At 34.5% G+C, this 23,774-nt stretch overlaps 1 protein-coding gene across 3 annotated transcripts; it reads left to right on the top strand.

The window, feature by feature from the left end:
• Nucleotides 1-4,162: 4,162 nt before the first annotated feature.
• Nucleotides 4,163-22,196, top strand: LOC110783062 (structural maintenance of chromosomes flexible hinge domain-containing protein GMI1). 3 transcript variants are annotated; one of them, XM_056838446.1, is made up of 40 exons: nucleotides 4,166-5,060; nucleotides 5,927-5,959; nucleotides 6,079-6,165; nucleotides 6,264-6,319; nucleotides 6,999-7,082; nucleotides 7,240-7,312; nucleotides 7,714-7,769; nucleotides 7,865-7,970; nucleotides 8,079-8,147; nucleotides 8,983-9,066; nucleotides 10,478-10,528; nucleotides 10,932-11,067; nucleotides 11,275-11,336; nucleotides 11,410-11,538; nucleotides 12,136-12,226; nucleotides 12,330-12,364; nucleotides 12,606-12,681; nucleotides 12,754-12,933; nucleotides 13,199-13,357; nucleotides 13,504-13,525; nucleotides 13,601-13,715; nucleotides 13,849-13,965; nucleotides 14,291-14,611; nucleotides 14,697-14,809; nucleotides 15,086-15,263; nucleotides 15,347-15,455; nucleotides 15,597-15,691; nucleotides 16,195-16,293; nucleotides 16,931-16,997; nucleotides 17,182-17,267; nucleotides 17,368-17,646; nucleotides 17,730-17,882; nucleotides 17,974-18,093; nucleotides 18,231-18,386; nucleotides 18,587-18,701; nucleotides 18,843-19,062; nucleotides 19,142-19,309; nucleotides 19,729-20,049; nucleotides 20,147-20,441; nucleotides 20,872-22,196. In XM_056838446.1, the coding sequence occupies exons 1-39, from the start codon at nucleotides 4,713-4,715 to the stop codon at nucleotides 20,430-20,432; spliced, it is 5,055 nt and encodes a 1,684-aa protein (XP_056694424.1). In that variant the 5' UTR covers nucleotides 4,166-4,712; the 3' UTR covers nucleotides 20,433-20,441; nucleotides 20,872-22,196. The 3 variants fall into 3 exon arrangements, with proteins under 3 accessions (XP_056694425.1, XP_056694424.1, XP_056694423.1); XM_056838445.1 differs by having other exon boundaries at nucleotides 20,794-22,196; XM_056838447.1 differs by lacking the exons at nucleotides 13,849-13,965; nucleotides 20,872-22,196 and having other exon boundaries at nucleotides 4,163-5,060; nucleotides 20,147-20,590.
• Nucleotides 22,197-23,774: the final 1,578 nt, after the last annotated feature.

Raw genomic sequence — 23,774 nt, 5'->3', positions numbered from 1 at the left:
TCTTGCATTTTGTGGCTCCCTCCACACCAAAAAAATAACAAAATATAAGAAGAAAAAAGTATTTATTTTGATTTAAGATGTGAAATAAAGATGAGTGCAAGATGGATTGTCGAGATTAGACCAATAATGTCCAGATCAAAACCGGTATGTGCAAATCATATCCAGATCAAAATCAATCTATACAACTCATTTTCAGATTAGAACCGATTTGTACATATCATGTCCATATTAGAATAGATGTGTACATATAATGTCCAGATCTGAACTATACGTTGAAATCAGAATCGTGGTGTCCAAATAATGTCCAAATAATGTCCAAGTCAAAACCATTATGTTTACATCAGAATTGATATTTCCATATCATGTGCAACTCATAACCGATTATGTACAATATTGACAATAGTAGTGATTGACATCAATTATTATATAGGCAGGTAGTAACTGATAATCTTTAAAAAAAACTAGGTAACAATTAACAAAATTTCCTAATTTGGAACATCAAAATCGTTCTCGGGCTGGTAATCTAATTGTGGCCAAACTCACATGCCTTGGGGACTGAATGGGCTTGACCTATCTTTCATAAATAAGGCTTGTGCCGGACAGAATCGTGCAATTCTAGTGAAACTTTACTGAGTTTTAGAACTTTTTTTTATTAATCGTTTAAAAATAAGCATCCCTATGTACGTACCTCGCCTTTGTATTCGTGCAGAATTTCTAAAAAAATGTCTATGCACAACCCATGGCCATCATCATGCTTCTCGTACCATGTTGGGTTTACAACAATCTCGTATTATATCAGACTAATTTTGGTCAGACACGAGAAGTCCACATACCAGTTCGACCCATATCCACCTCTACTAGCCGTCTTGGAGAGTCTGAGAGATAAGTCAATTTATAAAAAGGCTAAAGTTCAAAATAATGTTATTGGTTTATGTAGAATGCATAATGGAGCATTCCATAATACTATAGTTAGAGCATGAAGTTTTGCGTGCTACTACATACTCCTAATTTTACTTTTAAAAGATAAAAAATAAAACATTTGCATGGCTCTCCCATATATTTTCAATGAAGTATATATTTTACATTAATACTAAGTAATCAATAGTTAAATGTTTGAGTAGTTTCTTTATATCAACGTACATTTTCTGTAATTTTTTTTTAATTATTTATTGAGAGATTACATAGATGGATTATTTTGGTCAACTATATACGAAGTACATATACTCGACGTCTCGTCCGATCAGCAGCCAATATCAACATTGATAAACGAATTTTGTACCTCATACGTGTCCCTATTACTAGTGAAAATTATGTACATAAAGAAAAATGGAAAAGTCTAATAAGAGTAAAATCTATTTGTCTAATTGCAAATAGGCAAATACATTTGATTTATCACTTGTATAAATGAGAAATATATATATTTTTTTAGAAATCCAGAAAAAGGCAAAAATTACAAAGAAGACAAATAAAGTAAAGCAAAACCGAAAGGAAAAGAACAGAACACTAACAACCTCCTACTTTGCTAGCCTATTCAAGCCTTCTATCTTCCTCCAAGATCCTTGCGAGTGCTACAGGTGTTGACCTCAAAATGGACAAATTGTTGGCATTATCGACCCCATTATTAGCAAGCCAGTCCGCAGCTCGGTTTTCCTCCCTATACACATGGCCAGTCATTCAATCGAATCAGCCTTCTGTAGTCTTCAATCAGGTGATGACACTCACCTCTGCTATCTTCCATGCCTTTGAGTATTTGTAGGCAAGCCAAATTATCAGTTTGAATCTGCAGCTTAGCAATGGCTAGATTCGTAGCCAGTTCGATTCCTCGAAGAAGAGCTTTCAGCTTTGCCTTAAATGAACAACATATACCAAAGTTGGCGGTTATAGCTGAGATGAAAACACCCCCTTGATCACGAATGATTGCACCTCCACCAGCTGCACCAGGGTTGCCTTTAGCCGCACCATCGGTGTTGAGAACATACCATCCTGGTTTAGGGTATTTCCAAGAGATAGCAACTTCCTGTTTCTGTAGTTTGGGGCTTTGTGAGCTTTCCTCCGCACCTTCCATTCCTCTTCTAGTCAGAGGCCCGATCCGTCCCAATACTCACTATAAGTTTCAGTTCGTACGACTGGATGATTTTGAGTGTTTCTTAAGGTAAATACTCAGCAAACTCGTCCCATTTCCAACCCACGTACTCCTGGCTCCCATAGCTCCTCCACAGTTGCTCTCTCTAGTTCCAAAGGAACTGGTTGTGTTACCAGATTGCTTAGAGGTTCTGAGGACCATTTATCTTTTCACGTTTACTAATGTAAATGTGTGTACATTAATATCTCTAATTAGTATTTCGTAAAAATTATAAAAAGTTGATATTCCGAAAGTACATATCAATACGAATCAAACAAGATCTCACACGACTATTTCCTTACCCATAAATCACAAATGATAGTCAAATTGAAATTTGTAAATAGTGACAAAAGTCAAAATGTCTCAATTATTTCGAAACCGAGACAATACTCTGTAATATGTATCATGTTAGACATGTTAATGCTAAGCATGTTTGTTTATTATATAAGTCAACTCTTGAGATAAGTTTTAAAAAGTAATCTCCTTATTTAATTTATTTTTTAATTACAATTACTAAGTAATACTATGAATTATTGTTTTTGTGAAAAGAATTTTTTTTCATTAATAAAGAGTATTACGACATCACAAGAGAAATATAGATCTAACAAATACATGACAAATTGAATTAATTAAATAAAGATTTCTTTTATCAAAACTACGGTCGTTGTATATATCTTGCATTGTAGAACGTCTCCCGTATATAACGCTGGAACATACAGCCTTTTCAGAGAGAGAGTCTAACGATTTGTTGTAGCCGCGAGGATGATTTTCACTTGATTCATCTGGATGTACTCGAAAAAATGATATTTGTTGCGATTTCGCATAAATTTTACCAACGATCTAATTTTACATAAATTCACCATGAGTGAACGACAAGTCGACAAACCAAACATACTAACTCCACCATAAGGAGACTAACGAACAAGGACGAACTCCGCCTATATGATGAAAATTTATTGATTTTTAGAGACAATAACTGAATTAAATGAAGAGAAAGGGTCGAAAATAGTTTCCGACCTATAATGGTCAAGAAAAAAACCCTAGAGAGGAGAGAGGAAAGGAGGGGAGAGCGGCGACATGTACTATCAATTACTACGTAGAAAATAAATTATGATTGAAAGGTGATGTACTCCTCCGTTCTCGAATATTAGTCCCTTTTGGAATCTTGACACTATTCACAATTGAATAGAATCTTCTAATTTTCTTCCAATACGTATTTCAAAATATATTCATGTGTGATATTCGTTTGTTCGTCTCAGTGTGTAGTTTAGCAATATCAAAAATTTATATTTTTTAACATACGTATTTGGAGACATATACGTTTAAATATTGAGTTGAAACGGATGAAAAAGTCAATTAGGGACTAATATTTAAGAACGAAGGGAGTATAATAAATATTGTACACCGTAGTAAAACTTAAGTCAAAATGTTTTAAAGTTACACCATTAAATATATAAGTTGTCTATTTTTATAGTGATTTTTTCCCCCTTTTTATTTAAATTATCCTTTCAAAACCACTAACAATGTAAAAATGTAACTACGTAACCTTTTAAAATGTTTATCCATCAAAACTAAAATCATAGTATAGAATTATACAAAACATGTTAAATATTGCCAAAAGATGGAAAAGTGTTACCCTATATACAATAAATATATTGTAAACCGAGTGCGTGCAAGACCTTTTGAAATAAGAAATTAAAATATGCAGCTATACTGCAAACTTTTTTTCGAGGGAATTGTAATGCATTACCGAATGTCAAAATAAGAAGAAAAATCCCATTACCGATTAGATTTTGTTCCAGTCTTATTAATAAACTCCACGCTATATTATCTTTACTTACAACTATTCACACATCACGTGCATATATAGTTGGTTTTAATAAATTTAACTTAAACGTTTTATGGAGTATAACTACGCGTAAATCAACGTATAACACCTAGGAAAACGGAGGGAGTGGAGTATTTGAGAATGGAAGAGAATAATATAATAATCTTTAATCAAAATTTCAAACACCTTTCACACAGTTGATGAAAATTCTTAAGTACACCTTGATATGCCGTACTTAATATCCATTAGTAATCTCTACATTTTCATTAGAAAATTTACCATATATTTAAGCCTATTGTACACCTGAATGCCCCTTAATATATTTCGAATTATAAAATTGAACGAAACTAATTTGAACACACCAAAAATTGATTTTGGCACCGGGAAATTCATTTGCGAAGTTGAACCATTACTTGTTCATCAACCAATCAACTCAAATGCTGACCCCATAGACTCCAATTCTCATACCTCCACGTCATCACACCAAATTCACAGTGGGTCCCGAATCCAAATATCTCCTCCACGTGTATCAGAAAGGACAATCAAGCGCCTTCCACACAAAGCGCACTTTAGCCTACACAAAACCTCTCATTGCTAACCTACGCCTGATGGCAGTACAATCGATTCTGCTCTAACAAACCATCACCAAAACTTCCATTTCTGTACATTTTCTAACTCACTGATTTTTCATCTTCTTTCCTTATTTTTCATTTTTTCTGGGGTTTAATCTTCAATTGAATTCAACAAAGAAATTTCAAAAAAATGGATGGGACAAAGAGGAAATTTCAAAGTATTCAAAAAATCTACAACAAAAATGATGATGAAGGGGATAAAGTTTACAGGTTCAATGTACTTCTGCCGAATGGCATAAATGTACCAATGATAAGAAGAAACCCAGAAAATGAAAGTATTTCTTTGGAATTTTTTGTCGACAGAGTGAAGGAGAAATGCTCTGCAATTTTAAGACAAAAAGATGATAACAAACCCAGAAGAAGGGTTTTCTGGGAAAGTACAGAGTTGTATCTGGAAGATGTTAAGGGTAACAAATTCAGGAGAGAAGTCCGTTTTGATGATTTTGTTCCTAACAAAACTCATCTTCTGAAGCTTTTTGTGAGTACCCTTCCCCTTTTTCTTATGGATTTTCCAATTTTTGTTTGTTAATATTGTATTTTGTATTTTTTTTGGGATTTGTGAGTATAATGTCTTTTTCTGGGTAATTTTTTGATTTGTTGTTGTTTTTCATGTTCTAGAAACAATGCTGCATTATTATTATTATTTTTTGATTTTTTTTTAATTTTTTTTTTGTTGGGGTTTGGTGCACCTCAGAAAACGAGGTAGTATAATATTTATGATGTTATCTGGGTCAGGTGTACAAAAACTGGGTTTTACTTTTGGATGAACAGAGAATTGTTGTACAGAAATATTATGCTGTTGATTTAAGTACACAAGTACTACATTGATGGTATATTGATATGTGCATATAATTGTGTGAGTAAACGTGTTTATTAGATGTTCTGATATTTGATTATGATATGATTGTGGTTTTGTATCCTCTTGGTTAATTCCACTATGAATTTTCTATTGGATTAATGGGTCATTCTTGTTTAGAAATGATTATATTCTTTAAGTATGTGTCCTAAGCCAACCTTAGTTTGTGAAAGATTTCCTTAATTTTTAGCCGAAAATGATGTGTTGAAGTGTCAAGGATCAGAGATCGGGTACTTGAGGTGAAGTAAAGAGTCATGAGTTCATAGGTCAAGTGTGCTTGTTTTTTTGGCAATGCATTAGTTCATATCCCAGAAATTGAATGGTAAAACTAGATGCTATGTTTTGGTTCTATTTCTACTACTCCTTATGAGTTATCACTTATCATATGATGTGAAATGTGATTGATATGCCAGAACATAGTTTAAGTGACATGTTCTGCTTAGTTAAACAAGCAAGATTTTTACTTGTTTGATGATGTTTCTTTTTAGGATGGAGTTGATCAGACTGTTGACGCCTTTGAGGTTTGTAGACTAAATGCACTGGAGATTTGTTATCGAAATTTTTACTCCTTACATTGGATTAACTGGCTGACTGTTTGCTCCTTTTTTCCCTAATGGTAAATTTGTTGGGGACTTGACAGAATATGTGGGACTTGACACCAGACACAGATTTGTTGACAGAGCTGCCGGAAGACTATACTTTTGAGACGGCCTTAGCAGATTTGATTGTAAGTTTTCAGGGTTTAGATAACACAATCCAGTTCTGTGGTTAAGCTTTGGGTTTTTGTGTATAAGTTTCTTATGTGCTTTGCTCTTATTTTTGCAGGATAATTCGTTGCAGGCAGTTTGGTCAAATGGTAAAGGTGAAAGGAAACTTATTAGGTAAATATTGTTGATCAGCATCAAACTATTTTGCTATTCCAGTAATGTAGTTGTTTTTTATTATAATTCCGAGTGATTTATTGCCTTGAATTGTTCTGAAGAATGGGAGTTATAAAACTGATGGTTAAATTTCCAAAAAGGTACTGAGGTGTGTTATACATGGGACAAGGCTAATGTTATTGTCAATGTTTAATTCCAACTTTTATCCTTTACATAGATTCTGCATTGGTTTTGGTTTATGGAAGTGTATGGCACTGATTTCTTCGTGGATGCTTTATCCTCGTGCAGTTGTGCTAGTACCTTTTGAGGCTTTTTCGCTGGATATTATTATGTGTTCTTTCAATTTTTGTGTATTGAAATTTCAAATGTCTACTGCTTGTCCATTATCTGCAAGTTCACGAAGTTTGCAAATAATTTCATCAACCCTGTACATCCCTGGGTTTAGGCCAAACTTTGAAGTATTCTGACGCCACTAATTATTTTTCTTTTGGAATAGAATAAGTGTCTTTTCAAGTATTCTGATTTCTCAATTAAAATTTCACATGCTGCTAAAATCTGACATGTTTCTGCAATATAGGGTGCTACTGCTTGCTACATATCAGAATCAGAACTGCATGATGGAATTATTGTCATTAACTTGTTTGGTTACCCTAGATACTCAGAGTGATGTGTTTTGCAGTGTTGAAGTTGACGCGGATAAAATTTCTGTATTTGATACTGGCCCTGGAATGGATGGAAGCGATGAGAAATCAATAGTGAAATGGTATGTTCAGTCTGTTCTTTCGAGATTTTTGATCTACATGGATATATTTCCTCGCTGTAAATACCGAAACTGCTTCTCTCTTGTTTCTTTCTTCTCCTACTTGTGTCATATATCTTCTGCTAGTTTTCTTTGATTTTCATTCTCTTTCTTTTATTAGGGGCAAAATGGGTGCTTCAGTTCACAGATCTTCGAAAAAACTTGCTATTGGTGGAAAACCTCCATTTCTTACGGTAAGTCAAACTTTATGTTCAATCTAGGAGCATACATATTCAGGGTTTCACATGTTTTGCAACATACCCATGTCTTTTACTCTTTTGGCATGTACTTGTAAGGAAGTTGTAGTTGAAGCAACCCAAAACTATCCTTGGAAATTAGTTTTCATAAAACCACTCTCTCCATGGAGTTTGAAGTACATGGATTTACTACTTTGCACGAGGAAGTTGGATAGATTGAATCAAATAATGCCTAAAATTGAAAATCTGATCTAATGTAAGTGTGTGGCCTACTGACCTGAAAGTTGGATTTACTACTTCCAGGCGTTCTCGCTTTAATTTTACTTGAAGCATAATAGATTTTTTTTATTGAAAGTAACTTTTCTTGAAGGTTGATTTACTTATTATTTCTTTTGTAGCCTTTCTTTGGAATGTTTGGATATGGTGGAACCATTGCATCTATGCATTTAGGAAGGTATGACAATGAACTTTTCCTAATTGGTTACCTTGAGGCTTTGATTATGCAACAAGCTTGTTTGCATTTTCTCTGAATACTGTCCCCTCTGCTAGGCAAGCTGTAGTTTCCGCGAAGACCAGAGAGTCAAAGAAAGTTTACTGGCTTTGTCTAGATAGAGATGCTTTGGTAAAGAGATCTGGTTCAGATCTTAACTGGAAGGTAACAGGTTTTCTTTAGATGATTTTTTCAACTCCCCTTTCTCTAGACAAAATTTCGCTGGCACCAAAAGTTAACTTAAGTTAACACATAAATGATATTAATTTTCAGGCTCCTGGTGGAATGCGAGATCCATCAGACAGCGAGATTGAAATGTCACCTCATGGAAGTTTCACTAAGGTGCATTTTGTGCATGTTTATCACCTTAGTATTTTTAAATGTACTTTACTCTGTGTATGTGCAAATGTTTTGCTTATATAAAGTACTTGAAGTATTTCTTGCTTTTTTTTTTCTGAAAAGAATTTGAGTTACTCTGTACTTTTATGCTTGAATTACTGTTTGTCTGCAGACTGCATAGATGATATATTTTCAGTTCAAGAACAATTAGTTCCCTGGTGGAAACTTTTATTGAGTAACATTCTGGTGTTACCTTCAGAAGAAACAATCAGCAAATATGTTTTTATCTTGAACTGGAATTATTCTAGTTTATGACTTCTTAGCTCGATTGTTTATATAAAAATCATTTTTTTGAAGTCCCTAGTTAATGTTGCTTCTACAGGTCTTGCAATTCCTAAAAATCTTGCTGATTTTTTATAATGTCTGCATTGGCTACAATGATACGAAGTAATAGATACTGGATGCTTGATTATCTTTAAAACACATAATGATTACTCAAGCTGTTTTATGACAATATTTTACTTTGATTTAAAACATCTGGCAATAACTGATGTGGTTCACTTCAGTTGGAAAGACTGGACATGTTTTTTCAGCCTTCTAAAAGAGTAAATTTAAATTTGTTTGAGCTATGGCATTTCTCTTGAATGTTTCACTGTTATGATACGGATGTCATGTTTACCTGAGTCCCTTTGTTCATTGAATTCTAGATACTAGGATTTCAGGATTGTGGAAACCACTTGATGATTAGAATTTTTAGATATGGTGCATTAATATGTGATACCTTATACAGTTATACTGTTTAAAGTTCTGACCCTGTACCTTCTCCAATGCACTACAGATTGTTATGAAGCCCAAATTGAAGCTCCCCGATATGTTTCAACTCCAATGCAAGCTCAAGGATATTTATTTTCCTTACATTCAAGTATGATCATTTATCATATAGTACTAATTTGCTGTTTTTTTAGCGAGTGAAAATAATTCATTTTTATGAAGTTGAATGTTTGAGAATTTGAGTTTTGTGCCCTTAAGTCTTACCAGAATAATTCCTATTATCTCCTTTAAACTTTCAGTTCTCTGGTTAGTTTCTAAAGGGGGTAACGTTGAAGAAGATGTTATCTTTTGGTGGCTTCTATCTGTAGAAAGCAGGCTAAAGTTTAATTTATTTCAGGAGTCGAGTGGTTCAGTTAACACATTTCCTACTACTCTTGACTCTTGAAGCTTTTTTTTTAATCAATTTTAACATTGAACTAGTGTTTATCCCGGGCGATCCCCCGGTTAAAACGTAGAATACTATATGAATTTTTTTTTTACGCAATGTTTACACGTTTTGGTAGGCGAATTTGACTTTTTTTTAATAACTATCCGGAAATAGTTTATTTTATCTGGATGTGTTGTCTTGTACGCAGCATCATGTTTTAGTATAGTGTTTTTCATCCTTTTTGGAATGTTAGTATTTGTAGATCATACCTGAAGTATCTAATTAATGTCTTGTACTACGTATATAATGTTATAATCCACATATGATATATGCTAACACAATTGTAGACTAATGATTGAAAAACATGTTATATTATACGTAGAAACTGGCCAAATAAAAGATGTACGTAATAGTAATTATTCGAAACTATTTTCAATAAGGTAACAAAATTACATTTTCTTGCAATCATTATGTTGTGAAAATTAGCAAATAAATGGGAAAACGTAGTATAAAGACTATAAACACACAATTATCCTATCCAATTTAAATATATTTAAGTAGAGTTAAAAGACATAACAAATACTTAGCTAAGATGGTAAGCTTTATTCATTATTTATTGTTTGTCCCATGTTCGAACCCTAACAAAAACATTTTGTTTATCAATATAAAAGGCGCAGCCTCCATGTCATTGTTGATGTGGCGCCTTGTCATATTTAGAGAAGATGGCACATGGCGGCGTAACATAACTTGTCTTGGAGATTTAATAATAGTATAGATAACAAGTTCAACTTATTAAAAGAGCTATAGTCCTAAAACATTTATTTTCAATATTAGAAGTTGCATTGCTTTCAGATTATAGCTTTCTATACTGCTTCTTCTCTGTGTATATAATAGCATAACAATCATTCCCAGTTTAGCTACATGTACGCTGATGTTACATTCTGTAGAACTAAGAACTGCATCGCTACAATAACTGTTGTGCCATGTGTATGTACCAAATGTTATCAATCCAAGTCTCTTCCCAGTAGCTCTTTTATTTCTAGAGCTAAATAAAGAGTCAACTCTTAGCTAGTTGCTTGTATATTTTCTGAGATTTAAGTAGGATAATTTATGCTGGATTTATATTGTTGTGCAGTGTGATGAGGTATCAAAGGCAGGGAGGACTACAACATTGGTGGACTTTCAGGTGCTATACAAAATTTTCATTTCTTTGATGTTTTATGATCAGCAAATTGCACTTTCATTCAGGACTTGATGGAGTTTTATAATTGTCATTGAAGTTCATTTATGTAAATCTTTCGTGGAGATCTTCCTTTTAATTTTTCTTGTACATTTTCCACATCACTAGTTGATAATCCATCTGTTTTTTGTTATCTCTTATCAAATTACTAATATGCTGCCATGTTCTACATGAAGCTGTAGCCCTCAGTGTCTGCTTCATGGTAGCAGAAAATGTCTGTTTTAAAATTTAAGAATTAAGAGTGCGTTGGCATACATTTCATGGTGGTCATAAGGAGATTGAATTTTTGTTCTATATAAGGGGTTTTGAGGTGCTTATTGATGTACGCTTACTTACCTGGGATTTTCAGATCAATGGCATCAACTTAGCTGAAGTTGAAGGTGGTGAAGTCGCAGTAACAAATCTGCATTCCTGTAATGGCCCAGACTTTGTTCTAAACCTGCATTTATATATCGAAGAGGAAAAGGCTGCATCCAAATCTCCAAGTGAGATCAGAACCCTATCTGATATGTATTTTAAAAATTTTACTTCAGGAATTGTACTTTTAACGATGGAAATCTCTCATTCTCCTCAGTCCTCTTTTTGTCTGGGTAGTAGAGTTTCCTCTCTTTCTGGCGACCCTCACTGTACTTGTAGGTCTTTCACCTCTTTTTTACTGCTCAGTAACTTCGATCTTCTGACCGTGCTTTCAGATGTGAAACCAGTTCGTGAAGGGAATGCACGTTTGAAGTGTGTTTACTTTCCCATTACTGAGGTACAGGAATTTTATTGAGAACTTTGTCGTTTTATTGATTCCATGTCTCTTGATGTTTCAATTTTCCCTGCAGGGAAAGGAGAGTATTCAGAGAATTTTGGATAACTTGAATCCTGATGGTTATGACATTAAAGAAGACTATGAATCTTTTAGTCGTATATCCATCAGGAGGCTAGGTCGTTTGCTTCCTGAAGCTCGCTGGGTTAGTTAGTCTATAGTAAATGAACTAGTTCATGCTTTGCTTATGCTTCAAATATCAACTAATAATTTCTTGTTTATAGCTGTTGATCAAAGAGATACATTACTACTTTACTTGTCGTCTTTATAAATTTGGTCTTCTTTCTCATAACCACAGTTTTAACAAAAGTTTTCTGTCTCATTTTCCTCAAGGTGCTTACATGAAATAACAAAGTGATCACGACTTAAAGGTTTAATGTCATCAAAGTAATGTAGCTTGGCTGCTTGGCTGATGAATTTAGGTGCTTTGTTGTAATGGTTAAGTGTAGTGTAGCTTCTATGTCCTTAATTTATGTTCACCTAGAAATAATAGTAATTTTGCAGAAGGAAACTCTCTGCCATACCAAGTTATTCTTAACTGGTTGCCTGGTCAAAGTTGTGCATTAGATGGACTAAAGAGAATTTTGGTGAATATATTTCGGTCTACTTAAAAACATGTTGTGTGTTATCCGTCTTAATTTAGTACTGAATGATCCTTTTAACTTGGTCAAGATATGTGCCTGCAAGAATAATACTTCCTTGTCTTCTACAGACATGTTAACTTTTCTAATATGTACCGTAGGACCTCCTACCCTTCATGAAGCCTAAACAAAAGAGGGGCGCCAAAGTTCAAATTCTGAAGAGATGTTGCTCAAGAGTTAAGTGCTTTGTTGGTAAGATTACTTGCTTTACATAACATAACTCTCTTCTAAATGGTTTAAGTTTGTGATATCCTCTTTTCCTGTTCTATTTGTGATGGAACTCTTAATTTTTCAGACACAGATGCTGGATTCAATCCAATACCTTCGAAGGTATTGAATTGTCCTTAATACATTACTTTGTTGTCATTTCTAGTGATTCTGACAACCAAGTGGTGTTTTATGGTCTTAGAGCGTCTTTTCTTAATTCAGCTGTTTTGTTCCAAGTGAATGTGTCTCAAGTTCAACTTTCTGTCCTTGCTACATTACTTTCTAATGCAAAATGTTGTCTTATTTGTAAGACTATCTCTCATAGTTGTTGAAAGCCTCATTTTCAGACCGTGTTTTGTTACAGACTGATCTAGCACCGCATCATCCTTTCACCAGAGCACTGAAAGATCTAGGAGGTGACACTCTTCATAAAGAAAAAGGTAACTTTGTGAACTGCTGTTGGTGGCAAAAATGTTGTAGGTATATACATCTGAACTAAATTATTTTTGTAGTGGTACAAGTGAACATTACTAGAGGTGGAAAACAATTGACTTTGCAGCAATTGGAAAGAGAATACCAAGCATGGATTTTCCAGATGCATGGTCAATACGATGATGAATGCAATACTGGTGATGATGAACCTGTCTACCTTGTTAATGCTAACAAAGAGGCGCTTGGCATCACATCTGATGGTAAAATTCGTAAAATATTTTTTCTCCATGCTCCTTGAATAATTGGAAAACTGGAAAAGCTGGAATTAGGTGAATTTGGCTAATATTTTAGTATAGGAAGAATGTTTATCTTGGAGATCAATAGAAGTTTAGAGGAGGTTTGTTCTGGAAAATAGGGAGTAATCTACAAGTCGCCAACAGCCAACAGCGAACAGCCAGAAAACCCCAATAGGTGTTGTTGTTTTTCTGTAATTCAAGTGACCTTTGTTTTTGTCGTTTGATGTAGTTGTGAGGGTTCATCAAGCTATAAGTCGGAAGGGAAGATCTTGGAGTAGGGGACAGAAAGTCAAGATTCTCAAAGGGGCTTGTACTGGTTGTCATAAGAACAACATGTTTGCAGTATTGGAGTATTTTTTACTTGACGGCTTGGAAAAGGATGTAGGTGGTAAGTGGGATCTTGGCATTATTTCATCATTTCATTATCTCATACCATTCTTTCTATTCACATAGAATGTAGTTTTCCTATGTGTTCTGATCACTTTTTCTTTCTCATTTGCTTCTGTCTAACTGTAAATAATGCATTATAAACAGGAGAGGCGCGAATTATATGCAGGTATTCCAACTTACTCTCTGTTACTTCTGCTACATTTTTACCGACCTGTGTCTCCTGATATTTCTGTTCTTAAAGGCCACTAGGTGTTGAGGATGAAGATGGTAGTTTGCTTACAGTTGATGCTAGTGGCACGAACTTGGAACTTCGCAGCTCTATATCTCTGCCTATCATTGCAATAGACTCAGGAAAGGTTAGGAAACTTTCCTATATATAAAAATGTCTTCTTTGTCAATAGTGCATTAGGAAGATATAAAAGTGGCATGTCGTTGCACTTTATAATCTGCAAAGCATATTCAACATTGCTGGGGTGCTCGTCTTTGCAGTGTGTTCCTGTTAACGACGACGATTGGAATTTCCAAGCTGACAAGCTGATTCTGAAAATGCCTTCAACAATTGAAGTATTGGGACAAAAACAATGCAAAGTTTTAGACATTGATGGGGTCAGTCTGTTTTCATAATTTCAGTTATTTTTGTGTGGAAAATAGATCGTTAAAAAGTATTTTTTCGAGAGGAGCTCCTACATGAACAAAGTGGTTTTAGCATCTAAAGTTTGAATGTAGTTCTATAAAAGTAAACAGAATTATGTTGAATAATGATGGCACGAGCAGTCAGTATCTTGTAGAGTTTTCTGCTTAAACTGTCTAAGATTTACATCATCATACATATTTGGTTCTTCAGAATATGAATGTAATAATTTTTGTGAATGGCCTGTATCAACTCTATATTGTTTTTAAATCACATATTCTGTGTTGCATTGTACTTCAGGCATTACCTACAGATGATACAGTTTCAGCTGGATCTTTACCTCCTAAAGAAGTTGTTGCTATACTGCGGCCATCAAACTTCAGTCCAAGCACTACCACTAACGAGTTGGATCAAAAATACATTTTAAGGGACGATTACGAGATGTGCCTGAACGTAAAATTCAAGGCCGGAGCTGATGATTACCTCAAGTTTGACCAATTTTATACTGTAACTGTTACAAATACATCACGTAGAGGATGTCAGGGTTTGTATATTTTTTCAGTGGGATCTATCCCAAGTTTATTTCAAAAAGCTGGGACGTATTCCTTTACGTTCTCTCTTGTAAGTATTATATGCCTTCTCTAGTTATCCTGCATACTATACTCATATTTGTTTAAGTTTATGATTAGGATTTTCCTTGCTGCAGAAAAATTCAGCCACTGCAAGTTGTGAAAAGATTGTGAGGGTCAAAGCATCAGCTAAGGTCAAACGTTGGGGACTCTTGAAAGATAATGATAAAGATCTTCCATTGAGTGCGAGGTATGCAACCAGTCATTGACGTGCCCTCTGTGTCACTGTGTGTCCAGAATTTTTTGCCTTGAATACAGACAGATATGTTATGCCACCTGAACTGTATTTAATCTTTTGAGTAGTATCACTACCAAGTAAAAATAGGTACATTTGACTTATTGGATTGTTAACATAAATTACAGAGGATATGCTTTTGAAAGATCTCAGGTTTACTTGGTTAAATCTAGACATTAGTATCTACAACAACAATAACACCAGCTAATATGGTACGTATTCATACTGCAGTGCAGGCTCTTGTTTTCCGCCACTCTCATTTTGCCGTTATGATGAATATGACAACATCATTCCATTCAAGGGTACCCAACAAATAGAATGTCAGTTAATGTCCAATGGTACTTTAATATCCCACCTAAAGAACGTGAAGGTGGAACTATCATCAGATATGGATCATATGATTGTTACGGTATGAACTGTAAGGTCTTCTGGGTTTTGTATTTTTGTGTTGGACTTGCCTTGTTTAGTTGTCATATAGATTTATTTTTGCAGAATACGAGGATTACAGCTTCTAATTTAGACAAAATTCGCCCAAGTTATGAAGCTACATTGGCTTTATCTCAGCCTGATATGCAGCCCTTCCTCAACATTCCTTGTCAAGGTGTTTTGACATTGTAGTAGTGAACTGTGTTTTCGTCTTTTTCACAATAAAGAGAAGTTGCCATGTTCTTTTTAATTTTTTTTAATTTTTTTTTTTAAATTTGGCCTCTGATTTTACTACTCTGGTTTATTTCTGTGTCAGTTTTTCCTGGACCTCTTCAGGCTGTTCATTTTTCATCATCAGAATCAGGCAAAGGTCTACTTCCACAGCAGGTGGTTGAAGATTTTAAATTGGAGGTAATTAGTTACTGGGTAGTTGTTCTGATGCCATATTATTTCTAAGAATATGAATCTACGGTTTTTGTTACCTGACTTGAATGTTAAGACAGAACAACTCTTGAATTGATTTTCCTTATATTTAAGATGTCAAATGTAAGAATCGTGAACCTTTTGTAGTATTGTACCATATGGTATCATTTGATGATTCAATATATCAGTATTGAGAGGAATATATGTGGATCGTTGAGGTTGACATCAATCATCTATCGGAGTGGAACATTTTGAAGTTGATGAAACAATTAGATCTTTCTTGGACTTGTCATGTAGTCAACTCCAGGTTCTTTTCTGTTAGGATTTATGTCATGTCCATGGTACTGATAATATAATCAGGTGTTTGTTTAATTTTTAAGATTCTATTAGCATCCTTGCTGACTTATTTAATTCAGGACCATGCCTGAAAAGAAGGTATTGATTAATATATTCTGGGTTGTTGTTAATTTCTGTGAATTCATTGCTTTCAGATGTTTGATAGACATAAGAATCATGTCAAACAAGGCATTGAAGTAGAGCTGGTCGTTCATGGATTCTCTTTCCTGGATAAGATTGGTTTAAAGCGCAAGGTAATGTTATCTCTTACTCTACAGCTTACAACATGAAAGCATGTTTATGTAAAATCATATATGAAGTATGTAATTTGCTCAATTTCTGTTAAAAATAATAATTACACATACAAGAAGAGATGATATTGCTCCTTAGCCCTTACCTTCTCTATTCCTTCATAGGAACTTCTTGCTTAATGGTTTCAGTATTCAAACTCTTATTTCACAAGTAAATGTACTGCCAATTATTTTGTAACAAGCACTGTATTGGCCTATTGGTTTAAATGCTTAAAGTTGCATGATTTTGTGACGTATTTTGCAGCATTGGGATTTATGATTATGTGAATGCAAACGGAAGTTTATGAGTAAATTGTTCTATGTTAAAATATTCCGTGGGGAAAACTCTATGCAACCTTTAATCCAATTTCATACCGTGCCTTGTGCTATAACAATGCGTCTACAAATTTTCAGTGAAGATGTGTTACTTTTACACGGCGATCTTCTTACTAATTTTCATTATTTGACAAACTGATGGGTGGTGTATTGAGTTGAGTTTAGTTTATGTGATGCATTTATAATCAAATTATTCTGTAGATGGCCTGCTGAACATTACTTATTCACTTTCTGTCTTCTTCTTTTTCTTTTCTCTTGGGTACAGGTTGATAATGAGGGTTTTATAGATCTTAGTGGCCTCTTAAAAGTCACAGAAGGCTATGGTAAACCAGGTAAAGTCTCCTCCTTAAAGGATTTTTCCACATCTTCTTCAGGTCCAAGTGATGAGTGATTCTGTTTTGAAGCACATTATCTTCATAATGGTTATGTATATATTTGCTTAAATGACTCCATTTGCTAATATAGTTCATATCTGTGCAACTATTTTGCTAATTTCATAAGTGTTGTTTTATACAGTATCTCTGTCGGTCAAATATAATAAGAATGTAATTGCAAACAAAAAGTTTCTAGTTGAAAAGCGGGAGCTGAGGATGGTGACAGAGGTTAGCTCTGATTTTCTTTTCATACTTCTATAACGAAAGATTTTCTCTCTTTTTTATTTTTTTTTGGTATTGATGCCTAAGTAAAATTTTCTGGTCTAAGGTACCTGAGGTTTGTCCTGCGGGTTCAAAGTTGAAAGACATTGCTTTTGAAGTTGTGAATGCTGAAGGTGACTTAGATCAAACTGTCAATGACGAAATCAAGCATGGAAAATCGCACACTCTAAGAATATTGACAGACCTTCCAAATGACGATTCTTTAAGATATGCTTTTAGGCAGGGGCGATGCACTGTTCCTTCTATTACTCTTCCCCAAAGAGAAGGAAGTTTCTTTATTGAGGCTGCTCACTCTCACCACCATGAGCTGCGTGTGAAATTTAAGGTCATTCAAATTTGTATTATGGTGTCTTCTTTTTTTACTTTGATTGTTACATTATTTACTATTTACCTTACTTTTCTGTGCAGGTTACCCTATCAAGATCTTTACGTGCAGAGTCTAATACCACCTCTGATCTCCGAGCTACGGAAGAGCTTGATTGTGATGAACCACAATCTTCAGTTTCTGGTGCTGCAAATCATGTGAGATCCAAGAAGGGGTTTGAGTGTCAGAACTCAGAGGTATAAGCTATGTCATGTTGAATAAATTTATCATCAAATTTGAACATACCCTTGTTCTCCCTGAAAGTTAATTTCATTGTTCTCTGTGTAGGTAACTGTTCCGCTATCTGTGGACGAGTGTGATACATCATCTTCCCTAAAAATTCCAAAGGTGGAGCATGGAAGTCCCACAACTGCAATATTTTCTGAATCAAAGTTGCGAAAGCAGCAGGTAGAAAGAGATAACTTGATAACTATACCGTTCAATTTAATGATATATCAGCATCTCTTTAAAGTCACATAACAAATCTTGTGTGTTTAAAATGAAATTAAGTGGTTATATTTCTTATTAAGTTTGCTTTTGTTCAGGCTCCCCTTGAACAAACTTCGAACCAGCAGTCTGATTCAAATTATGAGCACAACAGTGATATATTTAAATCTCCAGACGGGAAGATCATATGTGCGGGTTATTATACGCCTAAGAATGTGGTAACTCCACTGGGATCTGATTTATCGGACTTTGAGGTAGAGATCACAGCAAGGGTGTTAAATTAGAATCTGTCTTAAGAATCAAAAGTTTCTATTTTATAGTCCACAATATGAATATCACTTAGTCTATTGTGTAACTTTCAGTGGATAATATCAGGATTTTCTCCATGTTGGTGGATATAACATTGAGGATTGAGCTACAATTTGTGATCTTTTTTTGTGTTTCCCATCTTCAGAGTGCTGAAAAGGAAATCCACTATTACGGGTCACTTATTAAAGCTCAAGAAGACGACTTGAAATGGTCTGTGGTGCGCAGAAGTGAAATTACGGAAGACTTGAGGAATTTACAAGGTTAGCCTCTGTTATTTGTTGTCCATGAAAATAACACAAATGATACAAATTGCCAAACAGCCTCTACTGGCAAGTATAGGATTTTTTAGACACTTGAGTAGCCTAAACTTGCATTCACTGTGTTTTTTCATATCATTTCAGCTGAATTGGAAATGCTGCCACTGCAATTATCACATTCAAGTAGCATGTTTCAGAAAGAGTTAGTACTGGAAAAAATAAAAAACAAGGCTGATTCAGCTGCTGCAATATACAGCATTGCTTCCCAGAACATGTCTTTACAGGATCAACACCCCAACTTCATGGCCGATGTGGTTGGCCTAGTAGCCCTTCTTGCAACAGCCCCTACACCTATGCTTAGTCGGTAAATTCTCCTCTTTTTAGACTTCTCCTTTCACCGATAAACAGGCTTTCTATGTTGACCACCTGGTATTCATGTGCAGTTCATTGGCTGAATATTTGGGGGAGGATCAAATGCTAGGCATTGTCTGCCTATCTAATGCTGCTATAATAACCCCGGAGAATTATGAAACAGTCCTAAAATCCCTAGCTGGAGAGTTGGGAAGAAGCTTTGAAGGCCGTCAACTAGTTATATGCCTTGAGGATATCAGGCAAGTCTTAATCTATATCATTGATTATTTTACATTAAGGCTCCGTATGATACTATGATAGGGTGTAAAACGGTTTTCCCCTTTTCAATCATTTTACGTTGTTTGGTTTGACAAGGGCATGAAAAATAATTTTCCATAACTCCCTGAAAGGTTGAAAAAACTTTTCCATTTGAAACAAAGGGAAACCACTTTCCATCTTTCCTCCTTTAGCTCCATCTTCCTGTTTCCCATCAATCTTGACCCATATTCTCCCATTTTCATTTTTCTATTAATTTTCTTGGAAGGAACCAAACAAAAGAAAACTAGTTTCAAATTGTGTTTTCCCCTTGGAAAATGTTTTACATGAAAATTCAAAACGTTTTACACCAACCTAAACGGAGCCTAGGACTTCTTCATTACATGTGGAGCATGATTTGCAGGGCATATGATGGGGATGTAATAGAAAATGATCACCAAAGAAGGTTGGACTTAGCAAACCCTACTTTACATGATGGAACAACTCCACCTGGTTTCTTAGGGTATGCAGTCAATATGATTGACATAGATGTTGATCACATTCAAGTCAAGACAGTTGCAGGGCGTGGCCTTCGCGAGACCCTATTCTATGATCTATTTGGGGATCTTCAAGTGTATGAAACAAAGGAGCACATTAAACATGCTCTTGGATGTATAACAAATGCTGCAATATCTCTAGATGGAGGCATCATGCACAGAAAGGGCAGAGTTTTGCTAGGATCTATGTATGTCACACTCTCCTTTAATTAAATACTGAGGAAATTAGTACTAATTATACAACTGAGAAATGACTGGAATATATACTGGATATTTTTGTTTCAGGCATGTGGACTTGCATTTCCGTGTTGTTGCAGAGGAGCAAGAGTATTTAAGCAGAGATGAGATGATGAAGGAGATTGAAAACAAGAAATTGGAATTGAGCATGGTGGAGGAAGCCATTGCTTATACTAATGAACAGAGGGAAAGTTCTTTGAACAACTTTCGTGAAAGAGAAGCTGGGTTCTTGAAATTAATTGAAGATAAGGAAGAAATTAACAAACTTATTTTATCGCAGCAAACAACTCCAATGGCGCCTATGCATACACAGAGTTCTGGTCAGTTGTTTTAGGAACATCAGGTTAGTTTTTGATACGACAACATAGTTTTACTCTAATATAAAATTTAATGTTACAAGATACAATAACCAGAGTTTTACTCTAATAATAAGTCTGTTTGTTTATCATTAATAGAGTTTTAGTCTACTAATAAGTCTGCTTGTTTATCAGATTTCTATGTATTTGTACGTGTTACACCTTCCCTACTTTCTTTTCTCTTGTTTTCTTCCATTACTTCGATCATACTTCAAACAATTTAGTTTATACTTCCATCACTACGATCATACTTCATACAATTCAGTTTATACTTCCATCTTTCTAAAACTCCATTAATCGATCTTGCTATCTTACTAGCGATGTCGAATCTACTTCCAGGGTTTCATTTCAAACCAACCGAGTTTCAATTACTTAACTTTTATCTTTTACCAAAGATTAATGATGAACCACTTCCAGTATGCCCTCGAATGCTTGATGCTAACATATACGGTGAAAAAGGAGAGCATCCATCTCAAGTTTTCGATTCTTTTGGAGCATCAGACCTCGAAGAAGAAGATAGTGTCAGGTATTTCTTTACTAAATTACAGCCTGTTTCAAAGAAGAATGGGGTTAACAGCAAGAATGTTATTCGAACTGTGGGTGGTTATGGCCATTGGAACAACGCGAGAACCGAGTCTATTATGGTAAAGAATAACCAAGGTGAACATGTTGAGGTTGGATCAAAAACGACTCTTACTTTCAAAAGAGGAAAGGGTATTGTTGATGATCATGTTGAATGGAGCATGATTGAGATTTCAACACATGATAGTAATGTGGTTCTTTGTAAAATCACAAAGAAGATCCATAAACAATTCTCCAAGAAAAGGCAGCTTCAATGTCAAGAAGAAACAAGAACTAGTATTAGTACTACTACAGTTGCTGATGATGGTGTCCAAGGAAACAAATGTCAATGTGTTGCTGTACAAGTTGATCAACCTCAAGAATATGGTGTTTCGGGTGTGGTTCAAGAACAAGAAACTAATAATACGGTGAATCTTGGAGAAGAAGAACATCAAGGGATAGAGGATGATGATGATATGGCATTATTTTGTAAAGGATTGGAAGAGGAATTGTCAGTTGGCGATGATTTGAATTCGGATGATAATTTTGATGGCCTTTTGGGTTTGTGTTCAACAACTCCCAGTACTACTTCTGCTTCTACTATTGTTGCTGATGATGGTGTCCAAGGAAACAAATGTCAATGTGTTGCTGTACAAGTTGATCAACCTCAACAATCTGGTGTTTTAGGTATGGTTCAAGAACAAGAAACTAATAATACGGTGAATGCTGAGCAAGTCAATTTTGAGGATTTTTCAGTTGGCGGCAATGACTTTTATCTGACGTCGGAAGATCTGGAACTGCTGAATTCTGTTGGATTTTTGTAGAATAATTAAGTAGATTTCAATAAGGTGAAGCTTAACTTGTGACTTGGAAGGTGTAGTTCCTCTAAGAACTACAAAAAGCACTCCCGTTGCCCGTTGGGGAGTCACCTCCAAGGGAGAGTAGGGCTTTTTCCTCCTCGCGGATCGGAGGAGGTTTTTGCCTGCTATAAGCTTCACTTTTCTTTTTTGATCGATTAATACAAATACGATTTTGAATATATTTGATTAGTACATGCATTATTTTTGGTTACTAATTTTGTTTTACTGTTCAAAGTCAGTTTTAGGATCGGTTGATGATCCACTTAACTTAAGCATACAGAATTAGTAATTAATCAAGTTTTATATCCTTGTTTTCTTCCATTACTTCCATCATGACTTTCTTCTTGGTGTTGGTATTGGTAGATTGTGGTTTGTGAAGCCTGCTTCGGTTAGGGTCTGTTATGTTAGCTCCATTTCCTGAAGTTGTTCAATTCTCCTCTGGCATTAAACCTTAACCCCATGTTCGTTGTCACTTAATTATATACAACTCCTTAATTGATTCGAGTATGTACATTACCTATTTCAGTACTGCATGCATCAGAGTTATATCTTCATTTTACTGTCACAAGTATGAACAATACTTTGCTACAAAGTATAATAGAATAAGATTAGTACCCAATCCTGATTAAGCTTTGCTTATATATATTCAATCTTTACAGTTATTTTGGGCAGATCGGTGATGATATATCTCCTGTTTCATCATTTTCAAAATTAAAGCTACATGTACATGTCTGCTACTTCAATTCACTGTTGTATTGTCCTGGAGAAACAGGTACGTTCTAATGAAGCCGGTGTTTCATACATGATACATACATTCAAGGACAGATTGTAGTCTCTCCGTTCCATATCCATTGTCAATTTTTGGTTTCAGATGCATGATATATGATTGATGTATGTTGTTAATCGTAATGAATTAATGTTTGTTTGCATTTAATTATTAGTGTAATAGTCATATATGAATGTCTTTGCTCGTAAATTTACATTTATAAATATGCAAGTGCAAGAACTAAATAGATGTTTTCTTTATCTCATTAAGAAAAAACAATGTCTTGATGTTTTTGTTTACATATTACATATTTTGTCGCCGTCTTCGCCTTAAGCAACTTCCCTCGCAACAAAGTCTCCCTCATTCGTTCAATATCATTATCATCATAAACTCCATCCATCTTTGTTGGAGAAAAAGTGGAGGAACTTTTTATTTTTGTTGTGAACTTTGTTATTTGGTTCGTATTTGTAGCACCGGCCTATTTGAAATTGGGATAATTCCCTAATTTCTGAAGAAAAAAACTTAAACTTTTTGTTAGTGGGTAAAATTCACAATACACCGTGTGTTTATATATACTACTTAAACGATCTAGGAACTTATTATCCCAAGAACTCTAATTATTTAAAAGATAATTTAATTAGCTTATAATATTTGTATTTATCCTTTCTTTTATATATTTTTGATATTTATCTTATAGCTCAATATGAATATATCTTATCAAATTAGTATTATATTATGAATATGGATAATCTTGGGTTTAATGGTGGTGGGACTCTATTATATTATTGCTTTGAAGATGATTAGATAGCATATAAACGAATGAATTAGAATTTGATTGCAACTTAAAATGTGCTTGTTTATTTATAAAATCTGAAATTTTATCTATCTTTTAAACCCTAACTTATTTATAAAATATATATTTAATTGTTTATTTATAAAATCTGAAATTTTATGTATCTTTTAATAATCTGAAATAGTAGTTAATTTATTTGATAATCTGAAATAATAATAGTTTATTATACTTGATGACATAAACATCTTACGTGGCGCTCCGAATATTCTCCAAAAAAATCTCCTTTATATATAGGAAAAATTGATATTGACAGTTCTAACTATGGCCGTTTAACTTTTAA

The sequence above is a fragment of the Spinacia oleracea genome, chromosome 3, assembly GCF_020520425.1.
Source record: "Spinacia oleracea cultivar Varoflay chromosome 3, BTI_SOV_V1, whole genome shotgun sequence".
Taxonomy (NCBI): Eukaryota; Viridiplantae; Streptophyta; class Magnoliopsida; order Caryophyllales; family Amaranthaceae; genus Spinacia; species Spinacia oleracea.
This window is presented reverse-complemented; position numbering and strand designations above follow the sequence as displayed.

What these genes read in the sequence shown, in the direction of transcription:
- LOC110783062 (XM_056838446.1), top strand. Translation starts at nt 4,713, where the DNA reads ATGGATGGGACAAAGAGGAAATTTCAAAGTATTCAAAAAATCTACAAC. An exon ending in CGGCCTTAGCAGATTTGATT is followed by an intron (nt 6,166 to 6,263) that starts GTAAGTTTTCAG and finishes TTATTTTTGCAG; the next exon opens with GATAATTCGTTGCAGGCAGT. An exon ending in GATCTTCCATTGAGTGCGAG is followed by an intron (nt 14,810 to 15,085) that starts GTATGCAACCAG and finishes TTCATACTGCAG; the next exon opens with TGCAGGCTCTTGTTTTCCGC.